This window comes from Crotalus tigris, unplaced genomic scaffold, assembly GCF_016545835.1.
Source record: "Crotalus tigris isolate CLP2741 ecotype Arizona unplaced genomic scaffold, ASM1654583v1 scf7180000024293.1627790, whole genome shotgun sequence".
Classification (NCBI taxonomy): Eukaryota; Metazoa; Chordata; class Lepidosauria; order Squamata; family Viperidae; genus Crotalus; species Crotalus tigris.
The window spans coordinates 1,466,605-1,485,322 of NW_024100466.1; the positions used below are offsets into that span (position 1 = coordinate 1,466,605).

At 42.8% G+C, this 18,718-nt stretch overlaps 1 protein-coding gene across 2 annotated transcripts in view; it reads left to right on the plus strand.

The window, feature by feature from the left end:
* The first annotated feature begins 7,054 nt into the window (after positions 1-7,054).
* KCNIP3 (potassium voltage-gated channel interacting protein 3) overlaps positions 7,055-18,718 on the plus strand; it is a 35,397-nt gene continuing 23,733 nt past the window's right edge. Inside the window, exons 1-2 of one of the 2 annotated variants that reach the window (XM_039324233.1) lie at positions 7,055-7,184; positions 13,029-13,194. In XM_039324233.1, coding sequence (XP_039180167.1) covers positions 13,101-13,194 — 94 coding nt within the window. In that variant the 5' untranslated portion in view covers positions 7,055-7,184; positions 13,029-13,100. Of the gene's footprint in view, positions 7,185-7,221; positions 7,476-13,028; positions 13,195-18,718 lie in introns of those variants that run through there. The other variant, XM_039324231.1, reaches the window with a different exon arrangement.

An 18,718-nucleotide genomic window follows, 5' to 3' on the forward strand; every position in this document is an offset into this window, starting at 1 on the left:
TTTTTTTTTTTTTTTTTTTTTTTTATTGAAAATTTTTACATTTTACAAAAACAAATCCCCTTCCCATACCCCCCCCTACCTCACCCCCCCCCTTCCCAACCTCCCAAACCCTCCCCTGGACTTCCCAGAGCTGAGTACAGGCTTAATTAAAAAAAAAAAAAGAAAACTTAAAACACTTTTAAAACCTAAACAAATTTAAATACAATCATCATTCTATATAAGCTCCCTCCAAAAACACAAATTTAAACATTACTTTCTTTGAATATCTATATCTATAATATAAAATCTAATTTCTCCCTCTTTCTTTATCCTAAAACGAAAAAATAAACATACAAATCTTTGTTATACCATTAAAGCTAAATACTCTTAAAGAACTTAAAGTAAGTACATATTTCCTTCAATCTTCATAATCTTCTCTCCTATCCAAAAAGAAAAAAAAAAAAAAAAAAAACAAAAAACAAAAACTTAAAAAACCTATAAGTCCTAAACAAATCTAAGCACATTTAATTAAACAAATTATTTTGTCTTAAAAATATTAATAATAATATTTAAAAACTAAAAACACTTTTAAATCCTAAACAAATCTAAATACAATCATCACTCTATATAAACTCCCTCCAAAACCACAAATTTTTAAAATTTAAAATATTAGAATCCACTCACTAAAATAAGCAAATTATAATCCCTTCAAAACACAAATTTAAACAATATTATCATTAAAGGTTCAAAACTTAAAACAACAAAGTTAATAAACACATTAAACATTTCAATCTTCACCAATAACTAATTCCATCCGTAAAAAACTACATCCTTATCAATCTCAATTATATTAGTATTATTAATTATTCACATTCCAGTTTTTTCCATTCTCCATTCTTCCATTCTTCCATTTCCCTTCTCCATTCTTGTATCAAACTCGTAAGAAATGCTGCAAGTTCTGCCTTAGGAGACTGCTCCAAAATTCCTGAATCTCCCATCGACTCCGAAGCCAATAAGGGTTCCTTAAATTCCTCCTTGTATTGATCTTTACAATTGTAAGTTGTACAAGTTATCCTCTGCCCGTTCCTCTCTTGTTGATGCCCCTCAGACTGAGATTTCCCAGTTTCCATTTCAGGCAACAATTCCACCCTTAAAGGTTGCTCCAAAGACTTTGTAGGTCTAACATCTCCCAGAGATTCAGAAACCACTAAATATGAAACTTCCTTAACCTTCTTCTGTTGCTGCTTTTCTTTGGGATTATATACTGCACAAGTTGTCTTCTGCTCCTCAACCTGGACTTGTTGAGGCCTCTCACACAAAGATTCTCCAGTTTTCATAAATATAGGCTCTTCAAACTGTGATTCTACATTCTTTTCTTCCAAAGCTTTAAACTTAATTGATGGCGATGCACATACCCCCAGGACCGAAGTATAAAAATCTTTTGCTTGAGAAACAGTATTAAGTCTATAACATGTCCCCAGGTAATTCACCACCATTCCAATCGGAACATCCCATCTGAATGAAATTTTTCTCTTTTTAAGTTCATTTGCTAAAAAAGCAAACTCCTTTCTTCTTCTTAAAATTTTAGATGGGATCTCTTTAAAAATTATAACATCTTGTGAAGCAATTTGAAATCTCTTCTTATAATAGGCTTGCACAATTTCATTGCGTAAAGATCTTTTACCAAAGTAAATTACCACATCTCTTGGCAGATTCTTCTGTGCTGCCACCACAGAGTTAACCCTAAATAATTTTTCAATTTCATTAAGTATTCCCTCTTTTTCTTTATTCAAAATCAATGCAAAGTCCTTTGCAACCATCTCCTTCAGATCTCCTTGCAAAGACTCTCCCAGGCCTCTAATTCTTAAGGCATATTCCATTTGTCCATATTGAAGCATAAGAATCTCATTTTCCATTTCTTTTTCCATACTTTCAATTTTCCCCTCCATTATGTCCACTTTTTCAGCTACCTCTTCCACATGGGAGTTCACCTTTTCAAGAACAGAAGCAACACCTTCTAAAGCCAAAACAAAATCTTGTCTCAAGATCTTATTGTTTTCCTCTAAAATCTTTTTCATTTCTGCCCTAATTTGAATTATAACATCTCCCATCATGTCTTGCAAGTCCTTCATAGTTATTAGCTGACCCCCAGAAGAGGGTGAAACTGTTGATTTAGAAGCTGTAGAAATCCCTGGACGCTTTGGAGCCATCTTAAAGAAAAACCTTTAGTCCTTCTTAAGCAATTATAAAAATTCCTTCAAAAATATAACTCCCTCCAAAGAAGGTCATTATAATAAAAAGAAAAAAGGGAAAAAAAGGAAGAGAAAAAGAATTAAAAAAAAGTTTTACTCCTTCTTAAAAATTACAAAAAATTAAACAGAAAAAAAGTCCTTCAAAAAAGGGTCATTACAATAAAAAAAAAAAGGGAGTTCAAAGGAAAAAAAAAGGGAGAAGGGGAAAAAAAAAATAATTAAATAAAAAAAGTCCGTTCCAAAAAAAATACTTAGAGATACCAAAAACAACCATTCCAATCATAAGGAAATAAAAAGAGAAAGGGAAAGGAAAGAAAGAAAAACACCAAAAAGCCTGCCGGTCAGCATTCTAACTTCCAGAAAAAAAAACACCGAGGAGTTTGCCGATCGCCATTTTACTTTCCCTTTCAACAAAGAAAAAAAATAAAAAGAGAGAATAAAAATAGAAACAAATCTTAAAACTTAAAATCCAAATAAGTCAAAGAAAGCAAAAACTAAATCCTCTACTCAGCTCTGTCCATTTAAAAAAAAAAACTCACCAGTTCTCTTTAAGCACGGAGGTGTTTGCGGCGGCTCGTTTTGTCCCTGAGGACAAAAACAGCTGGGAAGCGGAGACAAGTCTGAACTCCGTGGGAGCACTCCTTTCACCCCCCCAAAAAAAAACTTGGGGGGTGCGAAAGAGGCTCTACCACTATTCAGACACTCTCTACCCCCCCCCCTTTGCCCGGGAGGGGGATTTTGAACCGCTGAACAGCTGATATCTGCTGTTCATAGCGGTTCTTACACTTACCCAGGAGGACGGCTACAAAGTAGCCGCCATCACGCACGCAAAATCCACCGGAAGTCCTGCATGTCGGTTGATCTTAAAACCTGCTCTTGCAGCATTTTTTTTTTTTTTTTCCTAATAATGTTTTAATTCCCTTTGAAGTCTCTTCCAAAACCAACAGCAAGTTATCTGCAAAAGCCTTTAACTTGTAAATTTATTTTTAGATCTTTACTGCCACAATCCTTTCATCTTGTCTCACATCTCTACTCAGAATTTCAAGAACCGAAATAAACAGGCGAGGAGACAGTGGCATTCTTATCTTATTTCTTTTTATATCTCATAGAAATTTTTTCTTAGATCAATTATTTGTGTTTTCTGTGAAGTGTCAATCGATCTCACCCATTTTATAAAGTTCTCTCCAGAATTAGTATCTTCCAAAATCTTGAACAGGAAAGCCCAGTTTGATTGTCAAGGGCTTCTTTGCATCTAAGAAAATCAATGCGGCTTATTTTTTATTATGCTGCTCTAAATATTCCAAAATGTCCAATCATTTCTAACACTGTCTTTTAATTGGCTTTTAGGTAAAAATCTACATTGGTCCTCATGAATGAATTCTAACCAAATTATGTTCAGTCTATCAGCTGGTATCATGGTGAAAAATTTGTCCCTCTTTAGGTGCTAATGGCTTCTTTCAGGGTCTTTCCAGCCTGTTTTATAAAGATTATAAAAAGTTCATCCTCAAAAATTTATCATGGGAACCCGGTGCAGGTAGTCCTCTAGCAACAAGCATTCATTTAACAACCCCTCGGAATTACAAGAGCACAGCACACAGTGTCTTGTGACAGGTCCTCACACTTACAACTGTTGTAGCATCCCCATGGTCACACGATCAAAATCTGGGCGCTTGGCAACCAGTGTCTTTACAACGATTGTAGTATTCCCAAATGGATTCTGGCAAGCCAAATCAATGGGAGAAGTTGGATTCTGCTAACGGCCGCGTGATTCACTTTAAAATTGTAGTGATTCTTTAACAATTGTGGCAAAAAAAGATTGTGAAATCAGACACGATTCCTCTAACCCTCTGCTTAGCAACAGAAATTCTGGTCCCAATTGTGAGCATCTGTCGAGGCCACCTGTAATCCATCTGGTCCAGGTAACACACAGAGTCCCAAGAAATTCAACCTAACGAAGCTTTGCAGCTTCTGCAAAACTTCTGCAGGAGCGCTGCCTTTGACCTGGCTGTGTTGTGTGAGTGGGGCTAACGTGTAAAGCACCTGTGAGAGCGCACCTCTGCATTTGGTTTGGAGACAGCTTCTCTCCCTCTCTCTCTCTCTCTCTCTCCCTCCCTCCCTCTCTCTCTCTTCCTCCCTCCCTCTCTCTCTCTCTCTCCTTCCCTCACCCTCTCGGGTACCCAGAAGCGCAGGCTAAAGTGCCTATTTTTAGCAATGGCTCTTTCCATGCAGCCACAGCCTTCCAGATGTGGCACTTCTCTCACAGTATAGGTGCTCTCCAAACCCTTGCCGTTATGCATCCTGACTTCTTTGAAAACGTTGGCTGTAGTTATAAATTAGGGTGTTTTTAAAACCAAAAACGGGCAGCAAGAATTTCAGTTGGATGTCTTGTTCCTGAGAGGTAAGAGATGGCTAGAGAAAAATATACGTAAAGAGCATCGGTTTGCTAATGAGGAGTTTGCTCAGTTTACTTTTTTTAAAAAAGGAATTTTAATTATTGCACATTTTCCCACTATTGTTTTGCTAGCAAGGGGCCATCCAGCTTCATCCCTGCTCAGACGTTATTTGAAAAAGCTTCTGGTTTTTAAGCTGCAGCAGCAGAACGAAGCCGTATCCGCCCAGGACCAGATTATAAATGTCTCCCAGCTTTTGAACACGCTGTGTGCAAATGATGCCGAAGAACAAAGATCTCCTCTGTGCTTATAACTGGTTCTGTTTCTGCTCAGTGGCCTGTAATGAATTGTGGCTGACCGTGCCGAAGTAGCTGGCTCAGGAATTCTGGGAGTTGAAGTCCACGAGTCATAAAAGAGCCAAGATTGTCTACCCCTCTACTAAGCTAAACACCAGCCTTGGACACCATCTATATTTGCACCCACCCTGAGGACACTGTTAGAAAATAAAATCTGACGTTTATACTCTAAGGCCATATGTGCTTCTCCTATTTGAATATTTGGAGGCTGCTTGGCAGCTGCGTTAGCTAGAATGCCAACAACATGTTCTTGGATTCTAAATTCCACAGTCCAATTGTACCCAATTGTACTCCAATGGTGGGATGCTGTTTCCTGCTTAGAAATAGATGTATACTAAATAACAGAGTTGGAGGGGACCTTGGGGGTCTTCTAGTCCAACCCCCTGTTGGAGCAGGAGACCCTATATCATTTCAGACAGATGGCTGTCCAGTCTTTTCTTTAAAAACTCCGGCGATGAAGCACCCACAACTTTCAGGGGCAGTGCCCCACAGCGGATCAAGAAAATAAAAAATCCAGCTGCTTTTGGAGAAAAAAAAAGGTTGCTTCTTCTCTTGGAGGAAACTTGAAAATCCAAAAGTAAAAGATTTGTTATAGAAAGGGCAAGGCAGAAAAAAGCCTCTTCTCTTTTGATGGCAAAAGAGAGAGGTTTTGCATTGTCTCTCAAAGGACAAAGCTTGCCTTGTTTGTGACAGCGATGCTTTTGATATCAGCATAAACAGCACAACAAAAGATCAGCTCAAGCTTTTGCAGAATCCATCCTTACCTGGCGCTCAGATCTGCCTCTCCTGTTTTATGCCTTTGCCTGGCACTCCACATGGATGGTTTTATTAGGCTAATTGGGCATGCCTGCATGCCCGCCTACCAGCTTGAAGAAGACAGAATAACAGAATAACAGAGTTGATGCTTCAAGATTTTTTTGCAATTTAAGAAAAAATCCTTTTTACAATAATTGCATTGTATTGTTGGTGTTTTTTTCTTGTACTTGGTCTTGGACTGCAAATAAGTTGCGATTGATTGGTACTTTCTATCAACTTTGATCTAATTCTGCAAAATGGGAAAGGCAGATTATCTACCTCCTCTCTCTGTGCTCCATCAACAGAGCAGATATGATCCTGTTTAGACTCCTAAAGGAAAGACAGTTTGGTATAGCGGTTAAGACACCAGTCTAGAAAGCAAGTGAATTCTAGTCCTGCCTTAGGGACAAAGCCAGCTGTGTGGCCCTGGGCCAGTCAGTTTCTCTCAGTCCTAGGAAGGAGATAGTGGAAAACCATTTGTTAAGAAAATGGCAGGGACTTGTCCAGGCATGAAAGAAAGAAAGAAAGAAAGAAAGAAAGAAAGAAAGAAAGAAAGAAAGAAAGAAAGAAAGAAAGAAAGAAAGAAAGAAAGAGAAAGAAAGAAAGAGAAAGAAAGAAAGAAAGAAAGAAAGAAAGAAAGAAAGAAAGAAAGAAAGAAAGAAAGAAAGAAAGAAAGAAAGAAAATTAAAGACTGATGGGCAGTGGCTGGATGGACATCTGTCAGAGATGCTGTACTGAGTGCAGCACTAAGCAAGGGGCTGGTTCAGATGCCCTCTAAGGTCCCTTTCATCTCTAGGATGCTGTGAGTCTCAGATTTCCTCCCAATTTAATTAACGTTGCATAAACTCCCAATGTTATTTGGACAGAACAAACACCAGCAAGGGTGTTTACACATTTGGGTCCAACCTCGGTTGTTTATCCCCAAACGACCGGGGGGGGGGGTTTCTCTTCTCTTCCTTAAGGCGTGCAAACCTCTCTCCCCAAAACGCCGAGAAAGCCTTTGGTGGCTGCTTGCCGGACACGCGAGACGCCCCGCAGCCCCACGCGCGCCCAGCAACAGCCGAGAGCCGCGAGAGCCGCCAAGCCAGACCCGGCTGGCCTCCACCTGCCTTTGCCTGATGGGGGCGTCTCATCTGAGCAGAAGCTCACCTGGGAGGCGATGCAGCCGCGAGGCGGGCGTGGGAAAGGCCCTGGGGGAGGCTCGCCCGCGGCGGGGGTCGGGGGTCGGGTCGGAGGGCTGCGGGATGGGGGGGGGAGGGCTGAGCAATCAGCTCGACAGCTTTGGGGAAACGAAAGATCAAAGTGGGAGCCACGGGGAGGCGTGGGGGGAGCGCCGTGGGGACGGTTGCCAGGGAAACGGCGCCCGTGGGCTGCCCCGCTGCCTGCCAGCCAGAAGCAACCGCGGTTCAAAGGTAAACTTGGCGCGGGGACGGTTTTTTTTTTTTTTTTTTGGAGCGAGGATGCTTCTCCAGAGACCAAAAGCGGCGGGGGCGCCTCGCTAGCTCCCTCCACTCGCGGGTCCCTTTCCACGCAGCCCGCGCGGCCCCCGGGAAGCAGCTGCCGGAGGAGAGCTTGGCGGGCACTGGCCGGGCCGAGGAGTCTTGGATTTGGCAGGGTGCCCGGAGTAGGAAGGAAGGAAGCCCTTCATTTCCGTGGCCAGGAACTTGTCCGTGGGCTTCCCACAGCAGATGTTTGGAGATCCGGTAAGGCTTCCTCGCGCCCCAGGCTTGAAGGGGCAATTGCAGCGCTGAGAAAGACCCCCCGCCGCCGCCTCCTTGGGGGTTTGCGGGAAGATCCGGCGCGGTCCCCTGGCCGCAGCACAGCCCCATGGGTCGAGTAGTCCTCAGGCGTGCAGTTTTTCCTTGGGGAAAGAAAATCCCCTTTTCTCGGCACCCCCACCCCACCCCCCACGCCCTCCGCCGCCCACCCCAAATGCTTCGCCGGGGAGGCGGGATCGGGTCCTTCGAGGCTAACGCGGGGCAGGGAAGCCGAAGTTGGGGGGAAGCCGGACGCGGCTCAGCTGGAGCCGGAGGGGTAAATCCAGGCAAAGGATTTGGCGAGCTAAAAAGGGGGGAGGAGCGGGGGAAGTCAGGATGGCATCGGTGGGAGGGCAGCCGAGCAGGAAGAATTGGGGAGGCGGCACTTTCACGCCTGTCCTTGGGGGTTCCCCCAAAGGGGCCACTTTTTGCATCCTTGCCCTGCTGAAGTCTCAGGAGTGGGATCCAAGTTGGGGGGGGGGTCCAAAAACTCCAGGTGGTGGCTGTGATGTCCCTGGTTTAGCCCCATAGCCTCGCCCGGTTTGCAGACGTTTGATCTGAGGTGGGGGATCTGGAAGTTGAGGCACAGTGTGAATTCTTCCTCTGAGTTCCCTCTCAGGCTGAGGTGGGGGTTCCCATCATTTCCAAGTGTTTCTCCCCCCCCCTCTTTTTATTGCAGTAATAAAGCAGGCCCCTTAATGGCAAGAGTGCTTGTGCATCTCTCAGGGCAGAGAGGGGAAGTAAAATAAATTGCATAAGCCAGCATAATATTCCTACTAAATGTACTGAGGAAGCTGCAGAAAACAACAGGGGTTGTATTCACCCAGCCTATTTGCACTAGTTAATGAACCATCAACTAGCCAAACAGAACGGGGTTTGGGCAACGAGCTAAGCTAATTATCAGAAAACTACCGTAACCAGGGTTGTCATAACCCTCCCTTAACATATTGTGCACAGACAGGTGCTCCGATCTGCTTAAGCACGTTGTGGGTAAAGGATAAGCAGAGGCAGCTGCTAGGACTATTGCAATAATTACTGATCAAAAATCCCATTCAAAATTCAATTCAGTTTTAAAGCACATTAAAAAGTAACGATGCTCATGCTGATCAAAGGACTTTCAAATAAACACTAGGCAGTTAATATACTAGGAAGGGAAGTAGATCATCATATTACTTTAGTCTGTGTAACTAAAGATGCTAGACTAGGAGCCTAGCGTCAGATGTGGAAGCACCTTGGGTGGCTTTAGGCCTCTTGCTCTCTCTCATCAACCTATCTTAAAGGGTTGTTGTTGGGAAAAAGGAGGAGACAGGTACACCACTTTGAGTTCCTGGAGAATGAGTGTCAAATTCGATTGTGTCACGTGATATATCGCGACGTATCGTGACGTTTTTTGCTTTTGCGGAGCCGAGGTGAATGTGTCCTGCACATGATGCATCTGGCCCAGGGGCCGCCAGTTTGACAACCTGTCTTAGAGGAAAAGCAAGATATAAATCTAATAAATGTATACATAAATACTGCATAACAAATTCTTAGCAAGATCTCATCAGCACCACTGACGCTCCCAAAGACTCCTAGCTAATGTTTTATAGTTTAAAGCAGGGCTGTCCAGCCTTAGTAACTTTAACATGGCTGGCTGAGGGATTCTGGAAGTTGAAATCCACAATTCTTGAAATTGCCAAGGTTGTACACCCCTGGTTTAAAAGCCTTGGGGACATCAAACAATCATGGCAGAAGTTGACTGCCTCTGGAAGTTGAAGTCCGTACATCTTAAAGTTGCCAAGGTTGAGAAACAGCATCCTACACTAAATCCATTTTTTTTGCCATGGCTCAGGGTATGAGACAGAGTGGGGAACCTCCATATGACAATAGCTCTTGGGCTTGTCTATTGACTGTACAGTTCAACCTCTCAAAGGAAAAGTATCAAGCTGCTTTTTCAATGCTAGGGCATACAATGGATAAGGCCCTCTTGAGGGTGGGCCCAGGATCCTTGATCCACTGCCCTGCCTCCCCCCCCCAAATATGCCTGAATGCCTTAAAACTGTTCCTTCACACACACACCACAAACCAGAAGTGATCAACTATGGTTTTCGTAATAGCAAGATTTTCGATGGGGACCATCAATGTCTGGGTTTATGGACAAATCAGGGGTTTTGTAAAGTCCACTGTCCTTGTTGATTCAGACAACGCTCTTCTCTAGTGGCCCTTTCGACGGGTGCTGCAGGTTTCAAGAGTTGTGTTTATAATGGTTTCCAGTCATTCCAAGCATTTTCAATTGGAAAAAGGCAGTTCTAGCCTAGAGTAAGGACAATTGAGTACATGTTAGAAAAGTGTTTCTCAAACATGGCACCTTTAAGTGACACTGCTGGGTTGATTTATTCAATGATCCATTGGTTTGTCTTCTTTGGCTGTCCATGGTCTTCTTGGGAGTCTTCTCCAACACTACAGTTCAAAAGAGTCAATATTCTTCCTCTCTGGCTTCTTCAAAGTCCAACTTTAGCTTCTATGGAGTGCCATGGGGAATACTACGGCTTGCACAGTCCTGATCTTTGAAGGTACTGATACAGCATAGCATCTAAGGACCTTTTCCAAGGCAGAACAGAACAGAATAACAGACTTGGAAGAGACCTTGGAGGTCTTTTAGCCCAACCACCTGCTCAAACATTAGACCCTATACCATTTCGGACAGATCATTGTCCAGTGTCTTCTTAAAAACCTCCAATGGTGGAGCACCCAGAACTCCTGGAGGCAAGCCATTCCACTGATCGTTCTGTCAGGAAGTTTGTCCTTAGTTCTTGGTTGCTTCTCTCCTTGATTAGTGTCCATCCATGGCTTCTTGTCCTGCTTTGGAGCCTTCAGGCTGCTTTACTAGTCTACAGCTAAACCATAGCCCACCTAATCCAAAGAGTATGTAGCATCTTTTGCTTCTTCCCAGCTACCAAGAACTTTACATCTGCTGTATTTCATTAGATTCCACCTACACAATGTATCACATTTTGAGACTGATATTTTTCAGGACTTTTCCCAGTGCCGAATTCTCTATTTGTCTTTGATGTAACGTTTTTCAAAAATGTAGATGGTTTTGCTGCATCATTCTCAAACAATGTCAGCTAGTATTGTCTCTTCTTAACCAATCACAATTGCTCCATGTATTTCAGGCAAGGCAACATCCCACCTCCAATGTGAATAATATGCACGTTTTCTGCAGCCAGTCGGGAAACGAAGTTAATAACAGTGGCACGGTGTTCTGCTTGCTCGCTGTTGCTTCATCTTAGCTTCCTACATGAAAGATCAAATTTAGGTTTCCTTTGTTTGCATCCCCTAAAATAACTGTACCTTTTTTCTTCTCTTCTGTCAAATGCTGGAGGATATGAAAACGGGAATAGCAACTAAACTTAGAAGTGCAAAAGCCCAGATGAAGCAATCAAAAGAGAAAAATGATCAGAGATATATTTTTGGAGTGAAGTGACTGTAATGGTGTTTTTTCAGGTTATACAATTTGACAATCAGGCTTCCTGGATGGATCTCATTCCCCTGAAATGGTTTTTCAAGAGAAATTGGAAAAGAAAACAACAGGCTCAAAACAGACCATACAGTTAGAACAGAACAGAACAGAATAACAGAGTTGGAAGGGACCCTGGAGGTCTTCTAGTCCAACCCCTGCTCAGGCAGAAACTCTATATCATTTCAGACAAATGGCTGTCCAGTCTCTTCTTAAAAACTTCCAGTGTTGGAGCATTCACCACTTCTGGAGGCACGTTGTTCCACTGGTTAATTGTTCTAACTGTCAGGAAGTTTCTCCTTAGTTCTAGCTTGCTTGTCTCCTTGATTAGTTTCCATCCGTTGCTTCTTGCCCTGCCTTCAGATGCTTTGGAGCAATCTGTGGCCTTGGAGGGGAAAACGTCAATGTAAGTCAAGATGGGAGCATTGATGTACTATTGCACTGTTAACGGAGCCTGACCCTCCTCAACTGCCATACAGCCATAGCATCCTGGAGAGGTCTCCATGGATGAAGAGAAAGGACCATCCCAAGGACATCTTCCAAGGCTTTCCCAGGGTGAAGTCCAACTGCTCCCATCCTGGATCCAGCACAAAACTCTCTCCAGTATGAAATGTGCTGCTTAATGTTGCCAGAGCCTTCCCTGCTCCTTGAAGGACTTTCTCCTGGAGGACCACCAAATCGGGCTGCCCTTTTTTATTTTTCTGTGGGTCCTGGACAGATGGAGCTGCAATAGTGCATCAAAACTGCCATCTTGACTTACGTTGATGTCTTCCCCTCCAAGGCCACAGATTGCAATCTGGGACATGGAACTTAATATGACATCCAGCCACAGGTAGAATTAATTCCAAATATTTACAGTTCTATATGATCTTTTGATACAAAACCGTAATTGTGGTTATTCCTGGAATGGATGATTCCTACAGTATTTTTGAGTTAGCTCCATTTCCCATTTTAATAGCATTTCCTAAGGAATGTTATTAGCAATGGGAGGTTTGCCTGAGCTGAGGTCTAAATCTACCTGAGATTCCTGTAAGAACAAGGTCACGGGTTAAATTCAGCTGGGCAAGGGCCAAGTTGCCCTGTTAGACTTAACAGTCCTTTCTACTAAAGCCTGAATATTAACACAAGGCTGCAAACATCAAGGTCACCATTAGATGGTAGCAAAGGCCTACGGATAATTCTGGTCTTTGCTGCCATCTAGTGCAGCATTTTTCAAACCTGGCAACTTTTCAGCCTGGGCTTGAATACTCAAAACATCCATAGCAATTGTAAATATTATAGTTAATAAAGTAAAATAAGTGTAAATTAATTAAAACAGCCAATTAATCAAAGTTTACCAGCATTTGGACAAGAAATTTATCAGAATCACTAGTCTGAGATGGCTGGCTGTAGAAACCAAATGGAATGAATGAAAGAAATGGTACTGGTATATAGAGTCAATCTTCCCTTAAATGGTTAAATTAGACAGATACAGATATGCTCCATTGTGTCATGCCCCCACCTATGGGCTTTTCCATAATTCAACCCCTTTTACACATTTCTGATAGATTCTATAAAAATCTTCCTGCAACAGAGCTGAGTGCTAAGCACTGGATTAAAATTAAATGTGCTGGAAAATTAATTTTATGATTACAATTAATTTAAAACAAATCAATGCTCTGAAATTAATGCAGGATAAATCAATATTTCTCAACCTTGGCAGCTTTAAGATATCTGCACTTCAACTTCCAGAATTCCCCAATCTGGGAATTGAAGTCCAGACATCTTAAAGGTACCAAGGATGAGAAACATCTGAAGTGCAAAGGTCCGGGGGTTTAATCCCCTGGTAGAGGGCTTGAGGTCCAGAGACCAACATCTGGCTACAACATACAATGTTTTTTTGGTAAAGAAGACAGTGCTTGCTTCTTAGTAATCTAACACGTGAGATGTGGCCAGTCCAGTCTTGTGAAGCAAGCAAAATGGGGAATGGAGGCCACTGATCTCTCTCTGTTCTCTCTTAGGATGAGAACAAGGAAACGGATGGCAGCCTCCTGGGCGACCCAGGGCAAAGCCCGCCCGGGAAGAAGGAGAACATGAAATGGCAGAAGCCACGGCTCACGCGCAAAGCGCTGATGAAATGTTGCTTGGTCAAGTGGATCCTCTCCAATAAGGCCCCGCAGAGGTCAGGTGAGTAGTGAGGCACCAAGGGGCGGGGAGTTCCACAGGTTGAGGCCATCAAGTGGTAGAGAGTTCTGTAGGTCACGGATTCTAGAATGGGACTAACAAGTTTATTTGTCTTCTCTTATGGTTGTGTTTTTAAACAGCAACACAAGTTCTTGGTGTTAGGAAAGGGAATTTTGTTAAGAAGGACTGGGCTGATCCTTGGTACTGCATTTGAATAGGACATCAAACTTTGTATTTTTGACTATCTCGAGATTTTCCTAAATGCTACAAATTGTATCCCTTCGTTTCTTATTTCTTTGCACTGGGTCTCCCGCTAGAAACATTGAGAAAGTTCTGTAACTTTATATTTCAGTAACTGTGTTCACTACTGACCACAAGGAGGCACTAGACAACCAGTTTTGCTTCTTGCTAGAACTCCTCAGGCACAAATCGGACTTTTATCTATTGTGCGTTCAAACTTTTATGGCCATTTGAACACACCCGTTGCACTTGGATGACAATAGGACAATAGTGAAGCCATTCTTGGTGTTAGGAAAAGGAATTTTGTTAAGAAGGACTGGGCTGATCCTTGGTACTGCATTATAATTTGAATAGGACTTAACAACTGTCTTGCTTAGCAACAGAAATTTTGGGCTTAGTTGTGATAGCAAATTGACGACTATCAGTGATTTGAAGCAAATGCTGATTTTTTAGGATTTAGCTTTAGGGTATACCTTTGGATGGGCAGAAAGATAAAAGCCTTGAAAATTATTATTGGAAAACTGGCTCCCTCTCGTGGCAAAGGTCTGGCCCTAATTTATGGCCTGGAGAATTATGGTACGTTTATGTATTCCTTAATACCTTAACGGTGTTTTATTGGTTCGGGAAGCTAACAAATTTCATCCAGGAATGCAAAGCCTGCCCAGCTCACGTGGGAGGGGGCTGCCAAATTTTTATCACTGTGTTTAACAGGGCTAAATTTAGCAGCTTTTTCCCAACAGCTTTCCTCCTTGTTTGGATAAGTCTTTCTCGGCTGAAAATCTGGGGTCTGTTATACATAGGAGCAGCTTCATCATTTAAAAAGAGGCACGATCCAGCTGCACCACAAACTAAGTCACTCTTGTTCCCCTCCCCATTTCTTATTGATCATCTTGGTTTTTGCCGCTCAGATTTGGGAGCCCTGATGAATCCCCTTTCAGTTTGGCTCCAAACAAACCCAAAATCGAAATTTAAATTAGAAGCAAATCTTTCCTTCTCACACTTCCCTGTTTTCCTGGGATTAAAGTCATGCTTTATAAGGGGTCCCCACAATTTTTCTCTATAACAGAGCCCCTCTCTGAGGACATGGACAGTTAAGAAATGTGAAAAAAAATAGATAGATAGATAGATAGATAGATAGATAGATAGATGGATGGATGGATGGATGGATGGATGGATGGATGGATAGATAGATAGATAGATAGATAGATAGATAGATAGATAGATAGATAGATAGATAGATAGATAGATAGATATGCTCATGTGTCCAATTTCATTTTCATTCCTGTCTTTCTTAACTGGCCTTTGAATTTAGTCTCCGTTTCTTTTCCTCTTGGGCACCTCTTCGACTTTTAGGGAACTTGACATTGCAATTCTGGGCTGGCTCTTCTCCAGGAGAAGAGAAAGAAACAGCTAGGAATGCTTGTTCCTACAGCTGGGAGTTTTTTTTTTAACTGGTAATGTCAGCTGGAGAGATAAATGGAATATTTTGTTTGGGCATCAAGTGAAGAGTGAATGCAATATTTCTTGGCCGGCTGCCTTGAGAACATTGTTAGATATCGAATCAAAGCAACATTGCTAGAATGACAAGTTGTAAATTAACCGCATCTACCCAGATTCTGCCTTTTGCAATGCTTAGTTGCTGCTAAAAAGGAATTTAAGAAGGAATGACTCCCGGGCAGTTGGGTGGCTGAGTGGCAGGTGCTCTTGTGAACGGACTCCCATTCTACCTTTTGCCTGAAAATAAATAGGGTGCCTGTTTTTTACTCTCACCTTTACAGTGAGATTAGAGATGTGCAGAGTAAGCCAAAGCTCTAATTCAGTGTTTCTCAACTTTAGCAACTTTAAGGTGTCTGGACCTCAACTCCCAGAATTCCCCAGCCTTCTTGCTCATTAGGGAATTCTGGGAGTTGAGTTCTGCACATCTTAAAGTTGCCAACATTGAGAAGCACTGCTCTAGTTGAATGAATTATGGATAGTCCTCAATTTACAGCTATTTGTTTAATGACCGTTCAAAGTAACAATAGCCCTGAAAACACTGACTTATGATTGTTTTTCACACTTACAACCGTGGCAGCATCCTCGTGGTCACATGATCAGAATTCAGACACTTGGCATCTGACTCGCATGTGCGACAGTCGCAGTGTCCCTGGGTTATTTGATCCCCTTTTGCAACTTCTGACAAAGTCAATGGGGGAAGCCAGATTTACTTAACAATTGTGTTACTAACTCAACAACTGCAGTGATTCACTTAACAACGGTGGCAAGAAAAATCATAAAATGGGGCAAAATTCACTTAGCAGTGTCTTGCTTAGCAATGGAAATTTGGGGGTCAATTGTGGTCCTAAGTCAAGGACTCCCTGCATTTTGAAACCAATGCTGATGTTTCTAGCTTTCCTGGATTGCCCTAGAAGGGGATGAGGGTCAATGTGGAATTATTCCTGAAGTCCTCCCTAAGCCCTTCTGGCAGTTTAGCTTTACAAAAGAACAAACCCTGCTGTTTCCTGCAGTTTATCCCCGCCCCGTTAGGAACCTGTCCTTCCTGCGATCATCGTTACGCAGCAACTGTTTCAGATGCCGTTGATGGAACTGAAATTAGATCTTGAACAAAGCCCTCTAACAAATAGGCCCAGGCAGCATCTGGCTCCAAGGACGAAAATAACTGTGTAATTTTTTTTCCCACCCCCTTCTCTTTTAAGCGAGAGGTTTTGGATTAATAGGTGAGGTTTACCACCTGCCTCAAAAACTGGGCAGCCAGGCCTGCATCTTCTCTCCAACTCTGCTGAGATCCTCACAAGAGGTGTCATTCACAACCGCACAGTAGAAAATATTTTCTTGCTATGAACCAAGGGAGAACAAGACAGGAAACACAACAGAAACCCCCAAAACGCACTAGAGCAGTGGTTTTCTGTCTTTTCTTCACCACGGGCCCCCTTCAAATGCCTTTTGTGGCCACGGGCTCCCGAGATTTAACTCCAGATTTAAATCATAACATTTCTTCAAGCCTTCGCAGACCCCCTGCGATGACCTCGCAGCTACCCAGGGGTCCCTGGACCCCAGGTTGAGAATCCCTGCACTAGAGAATGGCAAAAGAGGTAAAAAGGTATTTCAGCTGAATGTTGGAAATGCAAATGTAAAGGAGGGACCTTTTATCCTTTGTGGTGGACGTGTGATAAAGCGAAGAAATATTGGAGTAGGATTCACATCTTAATACAGAAGATTCTCAAAGTGAATATAAAGATAAAACCAAAGTCGGAAGTCAAGTCCCTTTCTTTCTTTTTTCCTTTGGCCCCACACGTTTTCCTTCCCTTTTTTCCTCTCTTGCTTTCCTACTGTTTTCTTTTGTATTTTTGTGTTTTATATTATAAACTAATCAGCAAAAATCTAAGAAAAAGAGAAGGGCAAAGGAGAAAAGATGCTACAGGAGCTTATTCATCCTGAAGGCCAAAAGGAAGCCATCTGAACGTTGGGTGCCATTTGGTACACCCAGCTAAATGTTTTGGGGTTGTTGTTTTTTTTTTTTTTTGGCTTTTTTCCATGTTAAGTCATGCACAGGCTGACGCAGAATTTCAGAAATGGGAGCTCAAAGAGCAGAACTGCAAGATTAGGTCCAGGCTGCTGTTCAAGGGAAGTTTGGAAGTCAAGGAAGACTCAGCTGGAGCAGGACAGGAAGTACCCTAGCTGAAGATAATGCTCAGCTAAGATCTTCCTGTAGTTGCTCAAAAGAGTGTGCTTGAAAGAAGCTTCCCTCGTCTCTGTCCTCAGAGGTGGGTTTCCTTCACTTTCCTCTTGGTGGGCCGAGGAAGCAACTGCGGGAGACAATGGAACACTCTCCTTCACAGAAGCCCCCCAATGGCCCCACTTTCCAAGGCGAAAAGGCCCTTGATGGAAGGGAAAGGAGACCCCATAATTCATGTGATGGGCTGTTCCACTGATTGAGAGCTTCTAGAACCATGAAGTGTCTCTTAAATTTTAGCAGAACCTGCTTCCTCTTGGTCATTTCCTGCCTCTGGAGCAACTGAGAATAAGTCCACCCCCCCTTCAGATATTGCAAGATTGCTATTATTATCATGCCCCTCTTCCCAGAGGGGTCTTCTACAGGCTAAACCTAACCATTTGAAACCCCTCTGGTCAGGCTTCATTTGGGTCTGAGCATGTGGTGCTCATTAACACACTTTTATATATAGATGTTCAATTCCAGGTCCTTCCTTGTCGTGATCACCCAATCCAGGAGTCAGCAAAGAGCCCACTGTGTGTTTCATAAGGCTTCTCTCAAAGTGGGTGATTGCAAGCTCCACAGTTATGGGGCACCAGCCGTGGAAAGTGCTGAGTTCATGGCCATCTATTCAGCTGAGACAGAGCGATGAACCCAGTTAATGTGGCGTGAATCACTATGATGGAAAAATCAATGGGGCAAATGAATTATTGCCAGGGTTAATCTGAGTATGCAAATTGTGCCTCCAAGACATGGCACAGGCTACAGGCATCAAACACTACGAAGGCTTCAGAAGCAACGTGAATGCCATCTGAATCTCAGATGCTCGTTACTTGGACCCCATGCCATCCAGGACAGTACTTTTCAAAAATGGCAACTTTTAAGAGGTGTAGACACCAACTCTGAATATTTTGAGGAGTTGATGTCCATACTTTTTATGCATGTTAGCTGAAGAATTTTGGGAGCTGTTGTCAACACCTCTTAATGCATGTCGGTTGGGGAATTCGGGGAGTTGATGTCCGCACCTTTTAATGACGGCTGGGGAATTCTGGAACTCAATATTCACACCTCTTAATGTACGTTGGCTGGGGGATTCTGGGAATTGATGTCCAGACACCTTAAACTTGCTAAGGTTGAGAAACACTGAAACACTGAATTAGAGCTTTGGCTTACTCTGCACATCTTATTTTCACTGTAAAGGTGAGAGTAAAAAACATGCGCCCTATTTATTTTCAGGCAAAAGGTAGAACAGGAGTCTCCTGCCTTGAGCAGGGGGTTGGACTACATGACTTCCAAGGTCCCTTCCAGCCCTAGGATTCTATGTTTTAGAAGCATCTCCTATTGGCCTCTGTGCATCGGCTGCTACTGATGCTGTTGTTTTCTGTAGGGCACATGTACTGTGCTTTCAGGGCTATTTTTGCAACAGCTATGGCAACACAACGCAGCTGAGAAAGTCACCTTGTTCCTAGGGATCAGTAGGGAATTGCCATCTTTGTAGAAAGGTGGCTGGGATGCTTTCATTTCTGGCCTGGGTTTTAATTTTGAAGGAGTGGGCTAGGAAAATTGTACTCCTAA